At 39.8% G+C, this 22,693-nt stretch overlaps 2 protein-coding genes across 2 annotated transcripts; one reads left to right on the forward strand and one right to left on the reverse strand.

Annotated features, from left to right (window-relative positions):
* Positions 1-3,852: 3,852 nt before the first annotated feature.
* cdx1b (caudal type homeobox 1 b) lies at positions 3,853-12,356 on the reverse strand. The gene is made up of 3 exons (XM_037119038.1): positions 11,686-12,356; positions 6,250-6,398; positions 3,853-5,026 (listed from the first exon to the last, which is right to left on the reverse strand). The coding sequence occupies exons 1-3, from the start codon at positions 12,173-12,175 to the stop codon at positions 4,790-4,792; spliced, it is 876 nt and encodes a 291-aa protein (XP_036974933.1). The 5' UTR covers positions 12,176-12,356; the 3' UTR covers positions 3,853-4,789.
* Positions 12,357-17,675: 5,319 nt separating this feature from the next.
* On the forward strand, positions 17,676-21,386 carry taf9 (TAF9 RNA polymerase II, TATA box binding protein (TBP)-associated factor). The gene is made up of 7 exons (XM_037119040.1): positions 17,676-17,805; positions 19,081-19,162; positions 19,578-19,714; positions 20,205-20,339; positions 20,431-20,512; positions 20,609-20,722; positions 20,950-21,386. Exons 1-7 carry the CDS (start codon positions 17,770-17,772, stop codon positions 21,105-21,107), a joined length of 744 nt encoding a protein of 247 aa, XP_036974935.1. The 5' UTR covers positions 17,676-17,769; the 3' UTR covers positions 21,108-21,386.
* The last annotated feature ends 1,307 nt before the right edge of the window (positions 21,387-22,693 follow it).

A 22,693-nucleotide genomic window follows, 5' to 3' on the forward strand; every position in this document is an offset into this window, starting at 1 on the left:
CACAAGTGAGACTATATGATGCTACTTTGGATTATATAAATTTAACTGACTTGACCTGAAGAGTGAACTCTGACACACAGACCTGAGTCGCTCTCTCTTTCTTTACGTCCTGACTTTCTGCTTTTGTTTTATGATTATGGGCTTGCTGCCATTTTTCTTGTTTATACAAAGTATTGCAGCTTATCAATGGTGAATCAAACAGAGTTGGGAGTGTCCACTATCTCCGCTGAGATAAAAGTGAAGCTGTGTTGCTGACTTCTCTGGTGGGAAACTCTTAGTTTTTCATCGTCAGCTGAACTGTTGGTTTATTTTCTGTCCTTTCACGTCGACCAAAATCTCCCTCAGGAGTCATAAAGTTAAATGTCTAAAAACCAGCCACGACATTAAAGCCACTGACAGGTGAAGTTAATAGCACTGATTGTCTCGTTATGGCACCTGGGTGGGTTTTATTAGATGTGAGCAGTTAGTTCTTGGACTTGCAGGAAAAAATGACTTTGATAAGGGTCAAATTATGACGGCTGGATGCTGCATTATAACTTTAGTCCTTCATAATACTTGACAGTGACTCAGATGAGTGTATTCAACCCTTCAACAACTCCTCTCGTCTCTGTTCTGGTGACAAATGTAAACTTTAGCAATGACCTGATTACCCAGATTCCAACAATCCAGAATCTGGAATGCACGCAACAAAAAGCAGGAAAAAGTATTTCCAAGGAAAAACACAAGAAATAAATATGAAACTGAAGACAAACCAGAAGCCACAGAGAGCAAAATGGGAGAAGGACAGATGAGGAGAACAAGAGGGTGAAAACAGATGAACCAACAAAGAGTGAAGGTAAAACCAGACTTAGATACACAAAGCTAATGAACGTGCACAGAAAAAGTGCAAGAAAACAGACAAAGACAGGAAGTGAAACAGGAAATCAACTGAATTAAAATCCAAGACCGTGATCCAAAGAAACAAACATGACACAGAGTTCCCGAAGGTTCAATACTCAGACCTCTTTATATACAATTATAATTAAAATTCTAATATTCAATTAGACTAAATTATGCAAAATATTAAAGTTCCCATAAAATGAAAATGGTTGTTTTGTCTTATTGATGATATTTCAGTTTGTCAGTACCTGAAAAACAATAGAAAATGTTGACAGCTCATCCTGCTCTGGATGATAACTGTTTCCAACTGCAGCTACTGTTAGCTTGGTTAGCCATGAAGCTAACAGTCCCAAAACTAGCCTGTCTCACAGGGTTTGTAAGTGCAGGTCAACCCATTCCCACTTCCTGCAGGCAGAGAAGGCAGCCCGTCTGTGATTCTTACCTGAAGTGTTACGTTTTACGTCACGGATGCAGCAGAAACACGAAAAAAAACCTGAAGTATACACATTGCCCAGAAACGCCTGATTTTAGCGGGATTACATGGGATATTTGACCAGTGGGAAATGATTATTATTAGCTGATTTAGTCCTCGGCAAGAAAACCTTCAAGCTGTAGTTATTTCCTTTTACCACACCAGCCTCCATCTGACTGGGAGACTGTTTCTGAGTCCAGGCTGACGTGTTTACTGAGAACATCTGGGCGGAGTGAGCTAACAGGGGAACCTTCAAATCCTCTTTTTTTAATTAGACTAATGAATTTTAAACAGTGTTGAGTGAAGACCTCAAGTTCAAGATGGCTGCACAACTGGCACACACACACACACACACACACACACACACACACTGCTGATAGTCTCTATCAGTGTTAAGATAGGAGTGTTGTTCGAGGCAAAATGGACCCAGAAGGACAAAGGTCTGAGTGAGGACACACACACACACACACACACACAATAGACACACACACAATAGACACACACACACACACACACACAGCAGATAGCAGGATCCTGTGCTCTGTTTGCCCAGTGTTCCTCTCCGCCCTTTGGACACCACACCTCAACTGCTACGTCAATTAGCAATGTGTGTGTGTGTGTGTGTGTGTGTGTGTGTGTGTGTTTGTGTTCTTGCATGTGTGTGTGTCTTGTCTTTTATTTTCTTTCGCTCCATCTTGTGTCTACATACGGATCGCCAGATATTCAGATCCTTAGTTTCAGGGAAAAAAAACAAAAAAAAACAAAAACATTATTACATGATACTTTCAGATGGACCCATAATTAAACTACACATCCAGCGGGACCATCCGGTCCAGATTAACGGGTTCGATACGAGGTCTGATCGAGCAGAAGAGTTTCTTCTCACTGCAGAATAAAAAGGCAACTTGACACTTTACATTTATGACGACAGCCTGAAAGCTACAGCAAGACTTCCTGACTGACTGACTTTAGTTTAACACACTCAGTCGGCTGACAAACTGAAAAACATGGCCGACACAACAACATGGCCGACAGACGCTCACAGACGACTAAACATCGCCCTGGTGTGTCGGGGCAGCCATCACTGTGACCTCATCACCCCTCGCTCCACGACTCATCTCACTGTGTGTGTGGTTTCCACATGCTGGAGGTATTTACACGTTTTGTTCTATGACTTAAAACACATCAGTAAATGTGACACGGTTTAATTAGAAAACTGTGTGTGTCAAAAACATTTTACTTGCCGAGCGCACAACTTCACCTTCAGTTCAAGGAAACCTATATTTAAAGAGGACAGATTGTGCTGATGTTCAGGTTCATACTTTTATTCCGGGGTCCTGGTAGAACAGGTTTACATACTTTAATTCTGTAAAAACACGTCACGTTCCTCAGATTGCTGCGCTGCCCTTTTCATTGTGTCTTGAACATTTTGTTTTAGCTACAGAGTGAGACGTCTCGCCTCTGTTCCATCTTTGGTGAGTTACACATGCAGATTTAGCCAATCAGAGGCAGAGTAAGGCGGGTCGTGCCAAGCAAGGTAGTGTGATCTAAAATAACCACAGCCGGTAACCATGGCTGCAGAACAGCTGCATATGTAGATATATTTATATAACGGCTGTTACATGATGATGCAGGTAAGTTACAGATGTGAAGACTCCAAACCAGGTGGTTCAGGCGGCGCAGCAGTAATGTTTCTGTGTGAGGGAGTAACTTTTCTCATTTATATGCACAGAAATGCTTCATAACACAATAAAGGAAAGAAAAAAAAAAAAATAAGCAGAATGTGACCTCTTTAAAACTGCCAGGTCCAGATTTTTGTTTTCAGATTATTAACGCTCGTAGATATCAGCCACATTTTTCACCAAGATCCATGAATTATACGATGATGTCAAAAACTTCACAGTGTAAAGGAAGTGAGAAAGAAATTCCTGGATCCGTCTCTTTTTAACTGGATCAGCACCAGAAGTTAACGGGTCCATTCTGAACCGAGACTCGTCCTCCATCCAAGTTTAACAAAGTGTGTCTGTATCTGACGCTAATGACACTCACTGTAATACATCTTACCAGAGTTTACTGGCACCAAAGACTTTTTAATCATTAACTTAACAGTAAGTTTGATTAATTCAAAGTGACTGCAACTTAAAATGTTTTAACTTCCAGGCAACTTCAGAAGTTTACGGTGATATTTGAAGGAAAAAAAGATTTTTTTTTGTCTCATTCCAAACTTGACAAATACTGACGCTGCAGGAATGAGACTCAGAAATCAACTTTTCTTACAAATAGGTCATTTTTTAATTCCCTAAACTTCGCAAAATGAGTTTTAAAGACACAAAATCAGACGTTGCTCTTTCTGTAAACCTGCGACGACTCGTTTGATGGAAACTTGCTGTTTGTCTTTGATACATGATGAAAACATGTCATTGTTTTGAAGATTATTCTTGAATTTGGTCCCTTATTTCCTGTGAACGGTCACTGTGGAGCCAATAACGTGTCAGTGTGAGTTCGTTAATTGAATTTCATATTTTAAAGTTTTATTTATCTTGGGGTTTTTTTTAGCTGCTTTTACATTTTCACACATCTTTGAACTAATTATTCAACCCGAGCTCACGTCGCTCTCATCGTTCAGGCAGTTTAACCTTCTTAAGATGTTTTACATTTCAAAATATACACATGATACATTCTGATGGGTGAAATCATGAACATTTACAAGACGTTTACTGTACAGTGTGTGGAGCAGGAAACATCGAAGCAGTGGATCCTGAGAGTTCAGCTGTGCATCCTGCAGGTCACACACAGAGTTTGTTGTGATTCATGAAACAGCGTCGTGTTGACGACCCGACGATCTGCAGCCACAGATCACAACGAGAAGCCTGCAGTGATTCTGTTACTGTCAGCAGACTTTATTGTCCTCTGCAGGTAGAGAAAACATTTCTTAATAAAACAGGATTTGTGTTGTTTATACAGTGTGTATCATCATCAAACAAACATCTGGAAACTGGATTTAGCCTGAATATTAAGTAGCTTTAGAGTTCAAACATATATTCAACACTGTCTGACAGTAAAATACAGTGAATCCTCTATCTGCTGATACCAGGACGTGTTTTTTTTATGGCTGCATCGTTCCATCAAATGGAAATATTCAACACGTCTCGTCATCGTTTTGGTTTCTTTGGGCGTTTTTGGATCTCCGTCGGAATTAAAATAAAGTTCTGTGAGTTTGAAGAAAAGGAGGGCAGGATGATGGGAGAGGAAGAGTTGCTGGTGACGTCTTCCGTCTGTGTTTCTCAACTTTTTTTAACAAGCTTTATCTTTAAAAATGGCGGACAGGAAGTTGTCAGAGAGCGGGGAAGTGATGCAGAAAGTTTTTTTCAGTTTGTCGGGGAGAATTTTTAGTCCACGTCCCCGACACGAGCGTCCAATCAAACATCTTCCTCCTCCTCAGTACTCCTCTTTGATGTTCAAAGGCAGGGAGGAGGGCGACACCAGCCCGTTGCTGCCGCTGCTGCTCGTCACCATAGCAACGCTGCTCCCGCCGTTTCCATGGAGGCCGCCTCCTCCGCTGCCGTTGGTGCCGGCCGGAGGTGTGGGCGTGGTCGTGGAGGAGGCCGGCTGCTGGAGCTTCTTCTTGTTGATTTTGCGTTCTTTGGCCCGGCGGTTCTGGAACCAGATCTTCACCTGGAGCAGAGGAACACGGGACTTTAGATCTCACAGGTGAACTTCAGACTCTGTGTGTTTTAACCAGGCAGTCATCATCAGAAATATTTACTATATAGGTTGATTGTGAAAGCAGCTTAATGTGAATCATAATTAGATGTTCTTTTGTTTGTACTAATTATGACAGCAGCAAAGGAGGAAGTCAGGTGAAGTACTTCACCTGAGGAGGAGGTTCGAGACGGACGGATGGGGAGCCAGAACTTTTGCCTACAGTGAGTTATTTTTACTTACTGACACGGAAAAGTTACGTTATCTCCATCTCATTATTGAAATTTGCACAAAAAGACGTTGTCTTAAACTTTGCCATGTACTTTGTTTTTGCCTAAACTTAAACATCAGTCGATCTAATCAGTCGTGTCAGTGTGAAGATGTGCTGATGTGTTTCGCGACTCAATCGAAGGCTTGTTGGATGAGCAGGAGGAGCTAGCGGCTCTTGCTTTCAGCTAAATGCTAACATCAGCATGCTAATATGCTAGATGATAGGTAGGATGCAGGCAAACAGTTGTAGTGAAAGTCCAATTAAGCTCTTTAAGTCTGGAACAAAGTGATGGAGTGAGTCCTGAAACCCAGAAATTACTTCCTCCATCTAAAAGTCTTAAAGTTTTTTTTTTCTTTTTTTTGTTAAATGCCTGAAGTCTGTGGTTACCACAAGCTTCAGATATGTTTTTTGAATGTAATACATTTTGTTCTCCAACATAAAATCATCAGTAAATGTCCCACAGTTTAATTCTGAAGCTCTTCATGTGTTAAAAACATTAGCGGTTGCTAACGAGTGTCTGAATGAGACATCAGAGGTTGTCGGGGACATTAAACGTTAAAAAATTAAACTTTTCTAACTCTGACTTTACAACACTGATGAACAAAACCTGGAAGTATCATGAACTTGTGTTTGAGATTATTTTCTCCAATAATCCAAAATCCAACTCCCACAGAGGAACCAGGCTGATGATAACTTCAGGGTTAGTTTACAAAACTACATAATTGCTGTTGCTCCTTTAAACCAGTGACATTGTTGAAGCTACGCTGCTAACGTGGATAAATATAAAATACTTTGTGTGTTTAACTGTCTGATAAATTTTCTTCAGTGTCCAAAACAAACTGTCGCACCTCCAACTTTGACTGGAACGCTGCATGAGATCTGATAAAAGTGCTGTGATCAATAACCAGTGTTGGTGTTGGCGCACCTGTCTCTCTGATAGGCTGAGTGTTGTGGCGAGCTCCGCCTTCCTCCTGATGGTGATGTATTTACTGTAGTGAAACTCTTTCTCCAGCTCCAGCCGCTGGTGGTCGGTGTAAACCACCCGGTACTTGTCTTTAGTCCGCGTCTTCCCGTCTGTGAAGACAAAACACAGAAACAGAACCAGGTTAACGAAAGAACACAGTTACAGCTGAAATCTGAATTTTCTTTAGAGTTTTTACTTTTTGAAAGGCTCCAAAAAGACAAAGATGAGCTCAGACTGGTTGTCTAACACGTCCATGTTCAATGATTCAACTTCTCTGGCACAAAATCACACCAGCTGTTAGTATGTAAAAACATGAGTGAGTCGTATGTGTGGTAGTATTTTATATTATGTGTTATAAACCGCTGACATAAACTGACGTCGGCTCAGACTGATGGAGACGTGTGTTCTCACCATGACTCCTGTATTCAAATACAAACCTGCCTCAGCTGCATTTGCATAAACTGAACCCTATCTGCTTTTATTCATTTATGGACTTCATGAGTTACTGTTGAAGCTCGACTCTGTCAGAGGGTCCAGCTGTTAAAACTGAATCAATGAGCCGGACTTATAAAACCATCAAAATGTGTTTTAAATGCGGATCCAAACTAACAGAGTTTAGTTTTAATCTCTACTTAAATAGAAATAAAAAGAAATAATGAAAGTTTCCTTAAAATACCAAATGTATGCCTGCTGCTCAGTGGCTTCCTGTGGTTTTCTGCAGAGTCGACAATCTAAACTGTCCATGCATGGCTGCCAAGTACAGTTTAATGTGTGGGAAAGACTGCGTTCATGACAAATAAAATAAAAAAGACAGTGTTGTGTAAGAAAAGCTGAGTTTTGAGTCTCATTCCCAACTCGTCAGATAACGACGCTCTTGGTTTCTCGGCTCGTGGACGGCAGATGCTCCGGGAACAAACCTGGAGCTATTAAACGTAAACTCCTCTGAGAGTTAACAACACTCATAAGTGTGCAGGTTCAGTGATGTTGTGTGGCCAAATAAGAAGTCTCAGTCAGAAACACGGCCTCTAATTGGTCGAGAGACGCAGCCCAAGGCATCATGGGACCACCGGTGAACGGCTAACAATCAAGCTAACTCTGCTTTTAAAACAGAAAACGCATTAAAAATCACAGAAAACATTCGGTGTGTGTGTGATTTATCGTTATGGATTTATTTGACAAAGTCTCCAAAGAGACGCTGAAGTTTAAAACTGGATGACAGAAACTGTTGGAAGGTAAACGATGGCAGCAGAGGATCGTTAGCACACCTGGTGTCGGCCAACAGGGTGAGTCTTTAGTTTTCAGTGTGTCGAATGATGCTGTTGATGCTGAAGTCAAAGTGGTTACATGTTTCCTGACATAGTGATTATAATAATTTCACCCCAATTATTTTAGTTATGGTTTAATGTTACTTTAACACTTCTAAAGGTGATATAATGCTGATGATGGGCACTGAGGATGGAGGGGTGAACTAAACTTTTGACCAGATCTTGTGCAGTGTGACATGAGGGCGTTCAGTGTGTTTAAATCTGGTGGACAAGGACGAATTAATTAAACAAACATTTTTATGGTCATTTACGCTGCTGGTCTGATTTGCTGCCACCTGCTCGAGGCTTTAGAAGCAATAAACATGTGAATCCACCGAGTAAAAGCCTGTGAACATGTTGAGTTATGCTACAGACTTTCTACTCTGTGTTACGTTCTGGGAGAGGAAAACTAACTACACATTATTATGTGGTTAAAGTACCGATACATCACCCTGAGCTTCATGTGTTGCCCAAAACAAAACAAATCAAACCGCTTTGAAACAGAAACATGAATAAAAAAACCTGAGAAATAAAATGAATGAAGCCATAAAAACACGTCAGTGTGACGGCAGAAACATGGAGCTCTTAATTAAAAGGCCTTCAGCTCTCTTTAACACGCTCTGATTCAATATTAACACTAAACACACAACAGTTAAATAACTGATGTGTCTCCTTTAAACACACACACCGTCTGTCCTCTAATCGGTCACCACGGCGAATAACTGCTCAAACATTTTAGTTTCAGGGGGAACATCTGTCTGAACTGTCGACTTTCTGCTTCATTTGTCGGAAAGCAAAAACCAACAGTTGGATTTTTTTTAGACGAGACGCTAATGAAGGAACGTAAATCACAAAGCTCTTCAGTCTGTCTGAGAGAGGGACGTTCTCAGCTGCAGCGCCGCTCTGAGTCTTTTTGGGTTGAGACGCCTTAAAGAAATGTTTTATGTCACTTCCTCAGTCTGTATACAAGTAAACACACACATCACAAACAGATACAGTGTTTTTTTTTTTGCCAAACATTTGCCGAATTTATGAGATAGTCCAAATAATTAAAAAAACTGTCAGTGAAAGAGTTTCACAAAATTTATACAACAAATCACTAAATTAGGCAGTTTTTAAAGGGAGTCTGGGGATTTTCTCCACCGGTGTCAAAGAAGCAGCCTATATTGTCAATAAAATGTTTTTTTTCTTCTTTCATAAATGGAGTGTAAATGGTGAAATCAGTGTAAACAGTGAGTTCAAACAGCTGATCAATGTTGGCAGGTAAGATTTTAGCACTTTAGCCACAGAAGCAGACAGGCTGGTACAGACATGCTGCCACAAACTGACACTTTTTACAAGGAGACAAACAACTTCAGCTTCTGGTTTAATGCTGAATTTACAACAAGGACACAGTGAGTCAGAGTCTCATAACAAGAAGTTTCATCATGTTTATAAGTTTGTTTTAACTCAACAACTCTTAAAATCAGATGATTTGTTAATGGAGTCTGGTGATGTTGTTATGAATCATAACGATAGTTGCCAGTTAACTTTCTGTCAATCAGCTGATTGATTCAACTGTTGGGTAGTTTGTCAGAAAACACATGATTTCTTCTTCAGATGTTTTGTGTGGACACTGGAGCTGCAGAGCTGCAGAAGCAGGAAGCGTCTCGATGGTTTCTCTTTCTGTAAAGGTCACGATGACTAACAGCGTCTGATGACTCAGTAAAGTACGAGCGGGAAACTGAAGATATCTGACCATGCAGCAAGGAAACATGTCGGCCAAAGTCTGATATTCAAGGTAACATGAGGAGATAAAATACTGAACGTTTGACTCTCAGACCACCGACTGAAACTTCTCAAACTGTTGCTTCCGTCTGTGAAATCCTTCCTGACTGAAACAACAGTTTGTTGTCGTTCACACAGAGAAGAAGTTCAGTCATGAAGACGGTTTGGACTCTAAACCAGCTCGAGTATTGATGAGAGGAGCTGATGGACGAGTCTGATTTACTCTACATTCTTCTTACTGTCACTGAAGCAACACGTTAGTCCGTCTCTGAATACGGTCTGACTTCCTGTCTGTCTGCGGCTCTCAGCTCATTGGTTCCACCCAACGTCTACATCCAGCAAAGTTTCATATCTGAATAACGATCAGAGGATTTGTTGGGACTATTTTCAGCAGCGGGTTGAGAACATTTACTCAAGTACCACGCTGGAGTACAAATACCAGGTACTTGTTCTTCAAGTGATTAACTTTCACTTTCACCAAAGTAATATTTTAATGTTATATCTCCATTTTAACTCAAGTACAGTTTAACTTTTGGTTCTTGTACTTTACTTGAGTATTTCTCTTTCCTGTCACTGTTTACCTCCTCTGTGCTTCATGTACTTGATATTTCATATCTGTAGTTACTAGTTACTTTGCAGATTACATGTTTGTAGAGCCAACAAACATTTTTAAATACATGTATCTGATTTTGTTTTGAGTAACCTGATGTAATCTGATTTACAGCACATCTTAACATTTACTGTACTGTTACTGTTTCTCGAGAACTTTTCATATGATTGACTTTCAAAGTAACATTTTCACGTAACATCTTTTTACTTTTACTATCTTTTACAACACTGTCAGTGATGGATTGTAAATAATTACTCGAGTTCTGTATTTAAGGAAAATGTTAAAGTTCTTGTACTTTACTTATGTATTTATATTTTCTGTCGCTTTATACTTCCTCTCTGCTACATTTACTTGATATTTAATATCTGTAGTTATTAGTAACTTTGCAGATTACATGTTTATGGAGCCAACAAACGTGTTTAAATACATTAATTTGATTGTGTTTGTTGTGTAATATGCTGTAATCTAAATTACAACATGTCTGAACATCTATAATGTAGTTTTACTGTTACTTTTGAGACTTGAAGCAACATTTAAACACAGTATCTTTACTTTTACTCGAGTATAATCGGGTACATGGTGAATCCAGGTGTAGCTTTAAGTCACACACACACACACACTCACTCTCTCTCACACACACACACACACACACACACACACACACACACACACACACACACACACACACACACACAGGGTCGGTCACACTTCACACTTCAAAGTGGGATCTGTCTTGTAAACTCCTCCCTGAGACACGCGGAGCACAAAGACCCGCCGGACTCTGTTAACATGACAACAGCTTCAAACCGGCTTCACACGTCTGATCCGAGACGCGGGAGCTTCTCCCGCATCGATCAGTCTGTCTGAAACATCGTCCAACAAAACTCCCTCACTGCAGAGACTTCTTATTATCCAGCCGAAAAACACACATCCGACAGACGTTCCACCCAAAACTAGAAGAAAACATATTATTGTAAATAAACTGTCTTTTTTAAAAAATTACGTTTAAAATAGAGGGATTTTTAAAGGAGATTTCTCCAGTTAAATCAAAATACATCTGAAAACACAACTGTGATAATACTCAATAAAATATAGAGCCTGGTGATTTATTATATAACAGTCAACAGCTTATTATTATTATTATTATTATTATTATTATTATTATTATTATTATTATTATTATTATAAAATAATATTAGGCTATTGGTTGTCGCATTAGTTTATTATTCTCTTTACACCAGAAACAAACAATAAAACAGCTAATAAAGTATTTTAAATAATAACTTAAGAACTTTTTCTCTCTAATTTATCTCAGTTTCATAAAAACAGCCAACCTGCGCTGACAGCGAAGAAACTCATCAGGCTGATAATAATAATAATAATAATAATAATAATAATGATGATGATGATGATAATAATAATAATACTAATAATAATAATAATAATGACCAGACTCTAGACTATTGATATGAATACAGAGCCGCTGCTCCGTGTCGGGCTGCTGGTATCTGCTGACTACACATGTCGGGACATTTGAGTATCACTGCGCTATCAGACTTATATTAAAATGTTAAACAGTCCGTGAGAAGAGAAAGAAGACTGAGCGGTTCTGGTGTTTTGCTGGGTTAGAGTGGGTCAGTACAGAAGTTTCAAACTGATCTAAAATATAAATGGCTGATTTCAGGCTGAGCGGTCTGCGGGTGTCCCGGGTCTTACTGGGGTTGCTGGGCGGAGCGGAGCTGCGTCGTATCCAGTCGTACGGGTTCCTCCTCTGCGGGGATCCGGGGGACAGCTGCCCCGTCGACGCGTTTAGGGACGCGGGCAGCAGCGCAGGTGACTGCCCGGTGAACTCCGGGGGGCTGAAGCCCAGCGGGGGCCCCACCGCTCCGGTGGACGAGGCGGGGGCCCCGCCGGCCGCGGCGGCTGCTGCCGCGGCGGCGTAGTGATGAGACGACCAGTCGTCCCGGGGGGGCGGAGGAGGCGGGTAGGCCGGGCTCCAGCCGCCGCCCGGCCCGGCCTGCTGCCCCGGGTGCAGGTCGTTGTTGAGGCCGTGGTGGTGGTGGTGGTAGCTGAAGTCGGAGTACTGCGGCGGGCCCGGTACCGCGAAGTTCTGCGGGCTGATGCTGATACCCGGGTGGCGGGTCACCGGGTTCTGGTGCGGGTACATGGTCGGGTCCTTATCCAGCTGCAGGTAGCTCACGTACATCTTTCCAGGTGAGGGGACTCCCTCAGCATACTGCGGATCCAGCCTGCCGCTCTCCCCTCTCTCTCACCTGAGCTACAGGTAAAGTGAGCTTCAGAGTGAGTGTGTGCTCCCTCTCTCTCTCCTCACCTGTCCACACCTCCACCTGTCCTCTCTCTCTCTCTCTCTCTCTCTCTCTCTCTCTCTCTCTCCATCAGCTGTCTGTTTAAAGCTGCTGATGTCACATGGTCGGTTTTATTGCTCTGACCTCCCTCCTCCTCACCCCCTCCTCTCTCTCTTCCTCACCTCACCTCCTCCTCATCTTCACACACACACACACACACACACACACACACACACACACACACACACACACACACCTGTCACCAGCATGTCTTTGTGTAAACTTTATTAACGACAGAAGAAGAATAGAACCCGGAGCAGGTTGACCTCCCCCCTCCTCCTCCTCCCGGTCCTCCTCCTCCTCCCTCCCCCGGCCTGCAGTGTCTCTCTGTCGGCCTCCATTTGCATGACACTCCGCTGCTGCATTTCAAAGGTTTCCATCAAAGGAACGAGTCAAACTTACAAATGACGGCACAGAGTCGCGAGGACGAGCAGGAGCTGACATGTCGTCAGTCTGAGTGACGCAGCGTCACTTCCGCCTGTCAGACACAAATCAATCAAGTTATTGATCAGTGAAAACATGAGGAAGTCTTATGACGTCTTTCTATCAATTTAAACGGTTTAATTAGTTTAAAATCACGTTTTAATCGAGTTAAAATAAGTTTATATCAAACTTTATATAACAAGGTTTTCAATCCGCCTCCATTAATAATAATAATATTTAATAAAGCAGGTAAAATAATCATTTTTCTGTCTTTAAAACTTCTTCAAAGATACTTTTAATTAATTACTGTGAACATGACATCATAATAATAAACCTCGTGTTTTTACAGGCAGGAGGATTAAAACTAACTGAGGGATTATTATTGTTATTAGTAGTAGTAATATTAATATTATTATTCATATTATTAGCATGAAGGTTTTAAACAAATGTTCCTGTTGTTTTAAAAGTCAAAGTGTTCGACTCGAGCTGACAATAAAATGAGACGTTCAATTATTTTTGTTCATCTCTTTATTTTTTACTGTTCTGCTCATCTGTGTTTGATCTCATTCATATTCTGTTTTAATTATTAGTATTATTTAACTCAGATTAAATTAAAATAATAGTAATGAAGCCTGATAAAATATAAAGTCCTTCAGAGTTTCTTTTCTAAACAGTCGGCCTGTAAAAGTTCAAAACCACGAGGGAAAAACTGTTAATTTAATGAATTATGGGGAAAATAATCAATTATCGTTCAACTTGAAACTCAACTTATTTTATAGACTTGAACATAAAACAAAATAAACACAGAAAACATTTGTTAAATTATGTCAAATGTTCTTGTTTGTTTTAAAACCTACAATTATAAATTCATAATTTCTTTTATAAGCTGTTTGAATTTAAATTTAACTTTTAATCATGTTAATTGAAATTTATTTGCAGCTTGAATTAAGTGATTCTATACTGTTGAAATATTACAACTGTAACTGTCACATGAATGAAGTGTTACTGTGATCTGTTTCTTTAAAAAAGAAGATAAACTCACAGTTATAACACTTCTATCATTTCCCTCTGATATGAAACATGAAAGTATTTAACAGCACAAAATAAATATTCAAGTAAAGAACAAGTAACTCAAAAACTCACTTAAGTTGCCTTCAGTACTTGAGTAAATGTACTTAGTTTCAAAACTGATTTAATAAACTGAAAGAAAAGTGAGAGGAGATCTGCAGGAAAATATCATTAAAACACACTTTATTAATATGATAAAATAAACTTTTCACAGTTTTCTTTTATTTCAGAGGCAGAACGACGACGACGATGAAATAAAAATGATCTGACACATGAATAAGATAAAAAAACAAAGATGAAAAACAACAGAACTTATTTTGTGTTTAATGTTTGAGGACAGATTTGCTGCTTCACGTCTTTAATAAACATTGTAATTATTGTTTTCACACTTTTGTAAATTCCCTCTGATGTGAGAAGTAAAAGTATTTAGTAGCACAACATGGAAATACTGAAGTCACGTTGAGTGAACAGACAGCGACAGAAGAAACATTTTAATAAATATATTTTACTCTTTTATTTCAGACCGACGATGTTGATAAAACAGAGTTCTGTTTGATGCTTAATGAAGATAAAACACGACAGAAAATGTTTTATTATCTAGTTTTAGGTCAAATGTCTCGTGTGTGTTTAATATTAATATGTTCATAATCAATAAGAATTTAAAAACTGAAGTTAGATCGTTTACATTTAAAAAGAAAGTGTGTCGAAGTGTGAACACACACACACACACACACACACACACACACACACACACACACACACACACACACACACACTCAGGCAGGTCAGCAGCAGCTTCGTCTCCAAGTTAAAAGTCAAACAGTCGTCTGAGCTCGTTTCAACTCCTGCTGGTGAGTTTAATCTGCAGCTTCTTCTTCTTCTTCTTCTTCTTCTTCTTCTTCTTCTTCTTCTTCTTCTTCTTCTTCTTCTTCTTCTTCTTCTTCTATTCGATCATCTGAATGTTACAGCTGAGGAAAATTAAGTGAAGTGAAAAGTCCTGAATTCAAAATGTAAATGTGACGTCTGTCCATGTCTGATGGTTTAAGACAGAAACAATGATCATTTTTAAAAACAAATATTCCCATGTAGAATATTATATGATAACACTGTGAGTTACATGAAAACATTTGATCTCGTAATTGACTTTTTCTGTCATTATTTGTCATCTTTTTTATCATATTTTTGTATTTCTTAATCATATTTTTATGGTTTTTATCATATTTTTATCCTTTTTCTTCTAATAATTATCACAGGACTATTGTTCCATCAAGCTCAGCTTTCTTCTTTCTTCAGTTTACTGGCAGAAACGAGCGTCCACATGTGTTTGCTGTGTTTCAGTCTTCAGATCCTTTACAGGAGTAAAAACACACCTCACTGTTAAAACACTGACCAGTAAAAGTCCAGTGTTCTGACTGGAGTCTGTTTCTGGACGACCTGGTCAGGATGGAAGAAGAAGAAGATGAAGAGTGAATCATCAGTTTCACCTCCACCTGAAGTTTTTTTCTCAGCTGGAGATAAAAACAAAACAAACAGAGTGATTCTGGACTTTATACTTATTTACTTTTTATCTCATCATTTAGAATTTCATCATTTAGACTTTCTGTGGTATTATTTAGAATATTTATCTCATTATTTAAACTTTTATCTCATTATTTAGACTTTTATCACAATATTTAGATGTTTTATGGTGATGAAGTTGTTGAACAATAGGAAGTGAACAGCTTCTCTCTCTAACTGCTCTACAGTTGTTTATCCAACAAGAAACCAAAAAATTCTTCCAACTGCTGGGAAATTGCTCATTTTTACGATCTCCTCTGTTGCTATGGTTACTCACTGATGCTCACTGGGGGCCTAATCAAACAGTCAGTTGTCAGTGAGGAGGAAACTAACCGAATAGTGAATTATGTCCACTACAATGTCATTATTATTAGTTTTTATCTTGTAAATATAAATAATAATACAGTGGAAATATTAATAAGTACCAGAAGAATTTCCTTTAACTGGAATAAATGGGCTTCTATATACTTCAGGTGTGTTTCACAGGAGTGAAGAAGTATTCAGATGCTTACAGAAGTAAATATACCTGCGAACATCACATTAAAAACAAGTCAAATTCACGTGTGTTAACTGAAGTATATTTTGTGGGTATTGTGGCTGATATCTGGTTCAGGAGCAGCAGAGAGAAACAGAAAAGAATTCATCGTAAGTTTCTACAAACCACAGATGTGTTGAATGTTTACGTTTCTTTAGCTTTAACTGTCAGTTTAGGTTAAAAAAAAAAAACCTCTTGGTTGCAGTTTGGAAAACATCATGATTAATCTTGACGTTCCTGGTTCTGTCGCCACAGCTGGAAAATATCCAGACATCATGTTCAAAAAATCACATTTACAAATACTGAAACACAGTCAGAACAGTGGTCTCTGACGTGCTGGTCTCATGCTAACAGACGTAAAGTGATACGACACGTATTGTAGAAATGTTGATGTGATACGTATGAAACTGGCACATTTTAACGTGTGGAACAACAGAAAACAGCTGGACAGTTTCCTCGTCGCTCCACACACATCTGATGCTCGTCATCAGTGACGTTAAGGTCACATGACTCATGGATGTCAACATCTTTTCACTCAGTGTGGTTTTGTTTTTCATGTGTTTCCAGGTTTTTATGCACAGATTGAGGATGTGTGTAGAAGCGACTGGATGCACCGGCTGTCAAACAGCTGTTTATAAGATGAAACAACAACATTAAATCAGTTGTCTCTCTGTAACGTCGGCTCGTCTACAGGTTCATTCACACAACCTGAACAGTCTTTACACGTGAAGGTTCACATCAGCTGCCGAGTCAACACGTCTGTCAGTGAACTCTTCCTGTCTTCGTCTTTAGATAAAGTCTTTTGGGAACATTAATCATCTGGAAACCTGCAGCGGTGATTATGAGCGTGTTTTATGACCTCTGAGAAGATTTGTTATCAGATTATCAATGTTTCTCACACTGACGTCTTCATCAGCATTTACTCCTCAACTGTTCCTGCATCCGGTCTGAGGAAAAGTGTCACACCAAGATTTCTAATTTTAAAGGGCTATACTGATGTTTTTCCTGCAAATTATTTCCCTCAAACGATTTCCAAACACAAGACACATGTTGTTTTCATCCACATAGATGCTGATATGTCACCAACTTATGTTGCCCAAAGGATGCAAACACTAAACTTTTAACACATGAAAACTATCAACATTATTTTTACTTTTCCTTTAACAATTTATTTCAAATGTTTTGATGTTTAATTGTTTTTACAAATGATGCTGGGAAAAAGAAATCCTCAAACTTAAATTGTAATCCAGTGCTTTTATATTGTGGTACTTCTGTATTTGTATAAAACGCGAAACATTTCAGTGTAAATTAGACAGAGAGAAAGAAACACAGAGGACAGAGAGGTAATCACAGAGATGTATGTTTTCCTGTAGCGCCCCCTGCAGGCTGCCTGATGGTAAAGCTCTGGTCCTTCTCTGCTTTTACTCCTCTGTCTGTATTTATTAATTACTTTTGATAAAATCATTGACTCGTTATTTACACCTAAACATACACTAATGTTTACCACTAGTAGAATGTAAATACGAGTATTTACTCAAGTACTTAACTAACTGTACTTAATTTGAGTCTTTTCATGCTGCCTGGAACTTCTGTTCCACTACACAGTTATATTTAAATGGATTACTTTTATTTCTGATACTTATATTTTCCTGATGAGTGAAATTTACATTGCAGTACTTTAACTTGAGTATTTTGATTCGTATCGTATCGTATTTATAGTGGTGCTGAGATCTCGGAGCTGCCAGATAATCTCGCGGTAGTTCGCGGCCTGTCCAGCAGGCGTCGCTCTTCAGAGCTCAGCTGTTAAACCGTAGAAGAAGAAGTGAAGGCGCTTCGGGGTGCAGAATCAAAATGTCTGCTCCGAAAACCATCCCTAAAGACGCTCAGGTAACGCTGTTAAAGAGCAGTTTTTACTGGTTGTTCGTCATTAAGCTGCAGTTTAAATTCACCCTGGTCGTGATTTTGTTTAAAAATCCACCATTAACACAAACGGCTGATGCGTTTGTGGCTGGCTAGCTTGTTAGCTAACGTTAGCACCGGATCACCATTCACAACAATAGCCACCGGCTAGCGCCTTAGCCTAGCCATTAGCCGTTGCAGAAGTGGGTGTAAACAGGAGTGACTTGTGGTTGTTTTTCACAGTTTCCTTATTTTTGTCTCTGAAATTGAACGCTGCCGGAATTTAAAAACACTAACTATGATGAAAGCAAGTTTTGTCCGAGTTTATGACATCGCAGTACCGTAAATTGACCCCAGAGAAGGATGAGAAGTAGCAGGTGTCACGGTGAAACCGACACAAGAGTTTGACTTAAATCTGTAAATGTGAAGTTTGTTTTTTTTACACAGTTTTCGCGAGGTTGGTGTGATAATATGCTGCTGGTCGTCCTGCAAGTGTGACACTCATCGCTAGCTAAACTAACGTTATGTGGCCAAAACACAACACAACTGATGAATATGATATGAATTAGAAATCACATTTGAGTCTCTGAGATCTCTGATATCTTGACGGTTCTTTACTCGATAAATGACTGAAATAGAGCTCCAACGATAAATCATTTAGTTGATGTACATAAGTTTTTTAATCGAGTTGCTGCTTTTCTTCTGTGATCGTATTATTGACTGTGGGTTGGACAAAAGAAGCCATTTGAAATAGGGCTGCACAATTTATCATGTCATATGCACATGAGCAGCACTGTCATTGCAGGATGTGTAATGTAAAGTGAGTCATCTTGTCATAACACAACTTTTATTGGCTGCTTGATACTGAAGTTAAACTTGCACGATTCTCATTTTTCATGAGTAATCTGCAAGAGACGTCTGATTAATATTACAGTTTTTCTACTCTGATTTACGTGAGTTTGTTTATTCTGAGTGACTCTTCATGCACAGCGACCGATAATCAGTCCATGTATCACACAAAGCCGACAGAGACAGACGGAGTCATTTAAGATATAGATCGCAGAAAAACAAAATATGGCAATGTCTTCTCTTTTCAATATCTTGCCGGCCTAGTTTTTAAGAGTTACTCCGGGAACGATCGGGCATCTCTCTCACATTTTACAGGCAAATAATGAATAGATTAATCTTGAAAATATCACGTCGTGTTTCTTCCCCCTGCTGTCATCATGTTGTCTGATGGTGGATCGTCACTGTGTGCTGCAGGTGATGATCCAGATCCTGAAGGACATGGGGATCACCGAGTACGAGCCCCGAGTCATCAACCAGATGTTGGAGTTCACCTACAGTGAGTAACAGCCCTGTTTTTATATGTGAACAGCTGAATTTGTAATGAACATGAAACAGACTTTCTTCTTGTGGTTTCACATTATACCACAGATCCACAGGTGGTGAGAACATACCAGCTGTAGTCAGCGTGCAACAAAGATAAACACAGTTAATTTATGAATGATGGTATTCTGGTTTTATTCATGTTTTACACTCTTTTGTAATCAGAGCTGTGAAACAAAACATGACAACTTTTAGTGGAGGTGAAGATCTTATCAAAGCAACGTAAAACAAAAGTCAGAAAAACTCAAAACACCAAATTAGCAAAATAAAACTCTAATATATGTATTTGAGAGCATTTTTTCTTTATATCAGTTTCTTTTTAAGTCTCCTCGTTAACATAAAGTCACTCAGCTGTTTGTTTCTGTTCGCAGGATATGTGACGACCATCATAGAAGACGCCAAAATCTACGCCACACATGCCAAGAAGTCCAACGTGGACGCTGACGACATCAAACTGGCCATCCAGTGCCGCATGGACCAGTCGTTCACCTCGCCACCGCCACGAGACGTAAGACTCCACCATCCTCACGCTCCTGTCCTCCTGTCACAGAGCGATAACGATCACGTCTTTGTCTGAATCGTGTCCATTCTAGCTGGTAGTTGATGTCTGACGGCTCGTGTCTCTTTTTCTTTATTTACATTTTCAGTTTTTAAAAGCTTTAGTTTCTGATGCAAGAAATTGTCTATAAATGCCTGTAATTACAGGACGATATTTTTTTAGTTCATTTGTTTTCTACTTTGTTCTTCACTGAAACTGTCAAAAGTTCATACTTATTTTTCTTGTAAAAACAACCAAAATCAACAAATCAGTTGTCAGTGTAGTTGATACATTTTCCTTTTGATTTGCTCATCAATCAGTCACCAAATCAGTGCAGCTCTTTATGTTTGTGAAGTCTGGAAAACTTTTAAAAATTGTAAATGTAACTCTACACATCAGCAGCGTTCTGTGTTGTTGTATGTTGAGTAAAGTTTTGTGAAAGCTTGATCTCTGTGTTCAGTTCCTGTTGGAGGTGGCGAGGCAGAAGAATCAGACTCCTCTCCCGCTCATCAAACCTTACACTGGACCTCGACTTCCTCCAGACCGCTACTGTCTGACGGCGCCCAACTACAGACTCAAGTCCGTTCAGAAAAAGGTAAAAACTCTTAAACTTTTACTGCATCTCAGGTAATATTCTGATTTCTTTCTGTTAAATAGACACACTGAGCCGTGTTATTGTCCCCCAGGTATCGTCGTCTGCAGGCAGGATATCAGTACCTCGCCTCAGTGTTGGCGCCGTCTCCAGCAGACCGAGCACACCGACAATCGGTGAGTCTCGTCCAGGGTGAAGATTTGTTTTCTGACTTTGTTAACCCAGTTTGTGTTTACAGGACCAGAATGTTCTGACCAGTGTTTTCTCCACAGGAACTCCGTCTGTCCAGTCTGTCACCACTAAAGTCGGAACTCCAGTGTCTCTGACGGGCCAGAGGTTCACCGTACAGATCCCACCGCCCTCTCAGACGGCCTCCACCAAAACCAGTAAGAACCAGTTTAACATCTGGGTTCAACCAGCTGCACTACCTGGCTGTTTACTTGTTTATTGCAGAAGTTCAGAGAAGAAGGCAGCTGTTTATCTAATCAACATTTTCAACAGTGTTTTGGACAAAATTGGTATCAAATAAAATGAGTTACAAAATACATAAAACAATGTAAATGAAACAAAATGGCTGCCAACAAAACCATCACTCTTCTTGTACTTCTGCCAGCCACGCCGTCCACGCCTGCCGTCTCCAACGTCCTCATCAACCCGTCTCTGATCGGCTCCAAGAACATCCTCATCACCACCAACATGGTGTCGCAGAACTCCGGCGCCGAGACGCTGAAGAGGAAGCACGAAGACGACGACGACTACGACGCTTTATGACGGCGCGACTGAAGACAAAATCGCTTTTTGTAATTAATCCCCTAAAAAGACCCCGGACACTGCTCATCAGAAACTGATCCAGCTCGTTAAGAACTTGTTGTGTTAGTTTTAGTTTTCTAGAATTTGTTTAACCAGAGAGACGACACTCTTCACCGTCAGTGTTCATGCTGGGAGTCGACCAGTAACACCAGTCTGCCGTGATAAAGCTGGACTGGACTCACACAGAGGAAACCTGCTGATGTTCCACTGATTTACAATAAACTACATCCAAAACAAGAACTGAGCCACGTCTGTCTTTACTTCAGCTGTTTATTTAAAGTTGATTTGTATGAGGTCATTCTCAGGTATCTGCTGGTGTCTAACTGGAGCAGATGGCGTTCTGCACGTCCTCAGACTGGAGACGGAGCCGGATTACTGCTGTAAGAAGCAAAGCAGATTCAGTCACATAAAAAAACAATGTCATTATAAACTTACACTTTAAAATATTTCCACCACTTAACCTCGCCAGCAGACAGCCTTTCAACGGGAAACAAACTTATCTCTCCCTCCAAGGCCACCAGACTCCATTGACAAAAGCAGTAATTTTAGCTTGCAGTACACAGGAGTTGAGGTTCAGCTGCGACTTCATCCTGTTATTGTGTTAATGTGACTTAAATGTCTTAAAGGGTTCAATCAGGTTCAGTTTTACATCAGAAAAGACTGTGACAACGAGGTAAACTGGTGAAAATATGAATGTACCGTATGTTTATGAAATCCTGCAGTATCTGTGTCAGTCAGCATACAAACAGCAGCAGCTGTCAGTCACCAGGTGATGAAGGTGTTGACTGAGATCTGGAGCAGGTTCGAACACAAAATGCAAATTTTAACTGTTATATTCATCCTGAACTGTTAAACTGGAGGCATATCAAGCTGTTTAAACTCTTTCTGTAGACGTCTGATGGTGATTCTCTGTTGTTAGCATCCAGTTTATACTGAACTGTTAGCCACACTACAGCTAAAGGTAACACGTGTCAAGTGTTTCTGAAAGCTTGAACACTTTTATAAATACTGTGTAAAGTTTGTTGTTAGTTTGTTTGTTAGCTATCAAGCAACTAGCCCTCAAACAGAGCTGAAGCCACGCCCCTTCTGGTTTCTTCAATGGGACCTAATATCAGAAAAAACTGTCTGGTAGTGAAGAGACAAATAATTTATTGATCCTGTTTGAACTGTGATATGAATCAGTCAGTTTGTTGTAATTAAAATCGAAGCTCATGTAGTTTTGTGTTGAAGCTCAGTGAACTACATCGTCTCAGAACCTGATGATATGAAGTCAGGTGAAGTGTCGTAATCAACAGAAAAGTTCTGGAGCTTCACAGTAAAACAGAGTTGCATCATTCTGCTAAACAACAACAGCTGGAGACCTTAAAACAATTAAAATGGCTCCATACAGCTCGTTGGGTTTATCAGAGTCAAAATAACGTCTTCAAACCAGTTTGTGACCTCAGGGCCTCCAGAGACCTGGATTATGTTGGATGAAGACTTTTTTTTTGTTTTTTGAATGTTTTTGGAGTGAACTGTTCCTTTAACTTCACATCTTTCTGTCTACA

The sequence above is a fragment of the Acanthopagrus latus genome, chromosome 13, assembly GCF_904848185.1.
Source record: "Acanthopagrus latus isolate v.2019 chromosome 13, fAcaLat1.1, whole genome shotgun sequence".
In the NCBI taxonomy this organism is placed as follows: domain Eukaryota; kingdom Metazoa; phylum Chordata; class Actinopteri; order Spariformes; family Sparidae; genus Acanthopagrus; species Acanthopagrus latus.

Excerpts from the sequence above, each read along its gene's own strand:
- taf9 (XM_037119040.1), top strand. The coding sequence starts at position 17,770 with ATGTCTGCTCCGAAAACCATCCCTAAAGACGCTCAG. Across the intron at positions 17,806-19,080 it reads CCATCCCTAAAGACGCTCAG|GTGATGATCCAGATCCTGAA; the intron begins GTAACGCTGTTA and ends TGTGTGCTGCAG. Across the intron at positions 20,340-20,430 it reads TCAAGTCCGTTCAGAAAAAG|GTATCGTCGTCTGCAGGCAG; the intron begins GTAAAAACTCTT and ends ATTGTCCCCCAG.
- cdx1b (XM_037119038.1), bottom strand. The coding sequence starts at position 12,175 with ATGTACGTGAGCTACCTGCAGCTGGATAAGGACCCGACCATGTACCCG. Across the intron at positions 6,399-11,685 it reads CGCTCCGCCCAGCAACCCCA|ACGGGAAGACGCGGACTAAA; the intron begins GTAAGACCCGGG and ends TTGTCTTCACAG. Across the intron at positions 5,027-6,249 it reads TCAGCCTATCAGAGAGACAG|GTGAAGATCTGGTTCCAGAA; the intron begins GTGCGCCAACAC and ends CCTCTGCTCCAG.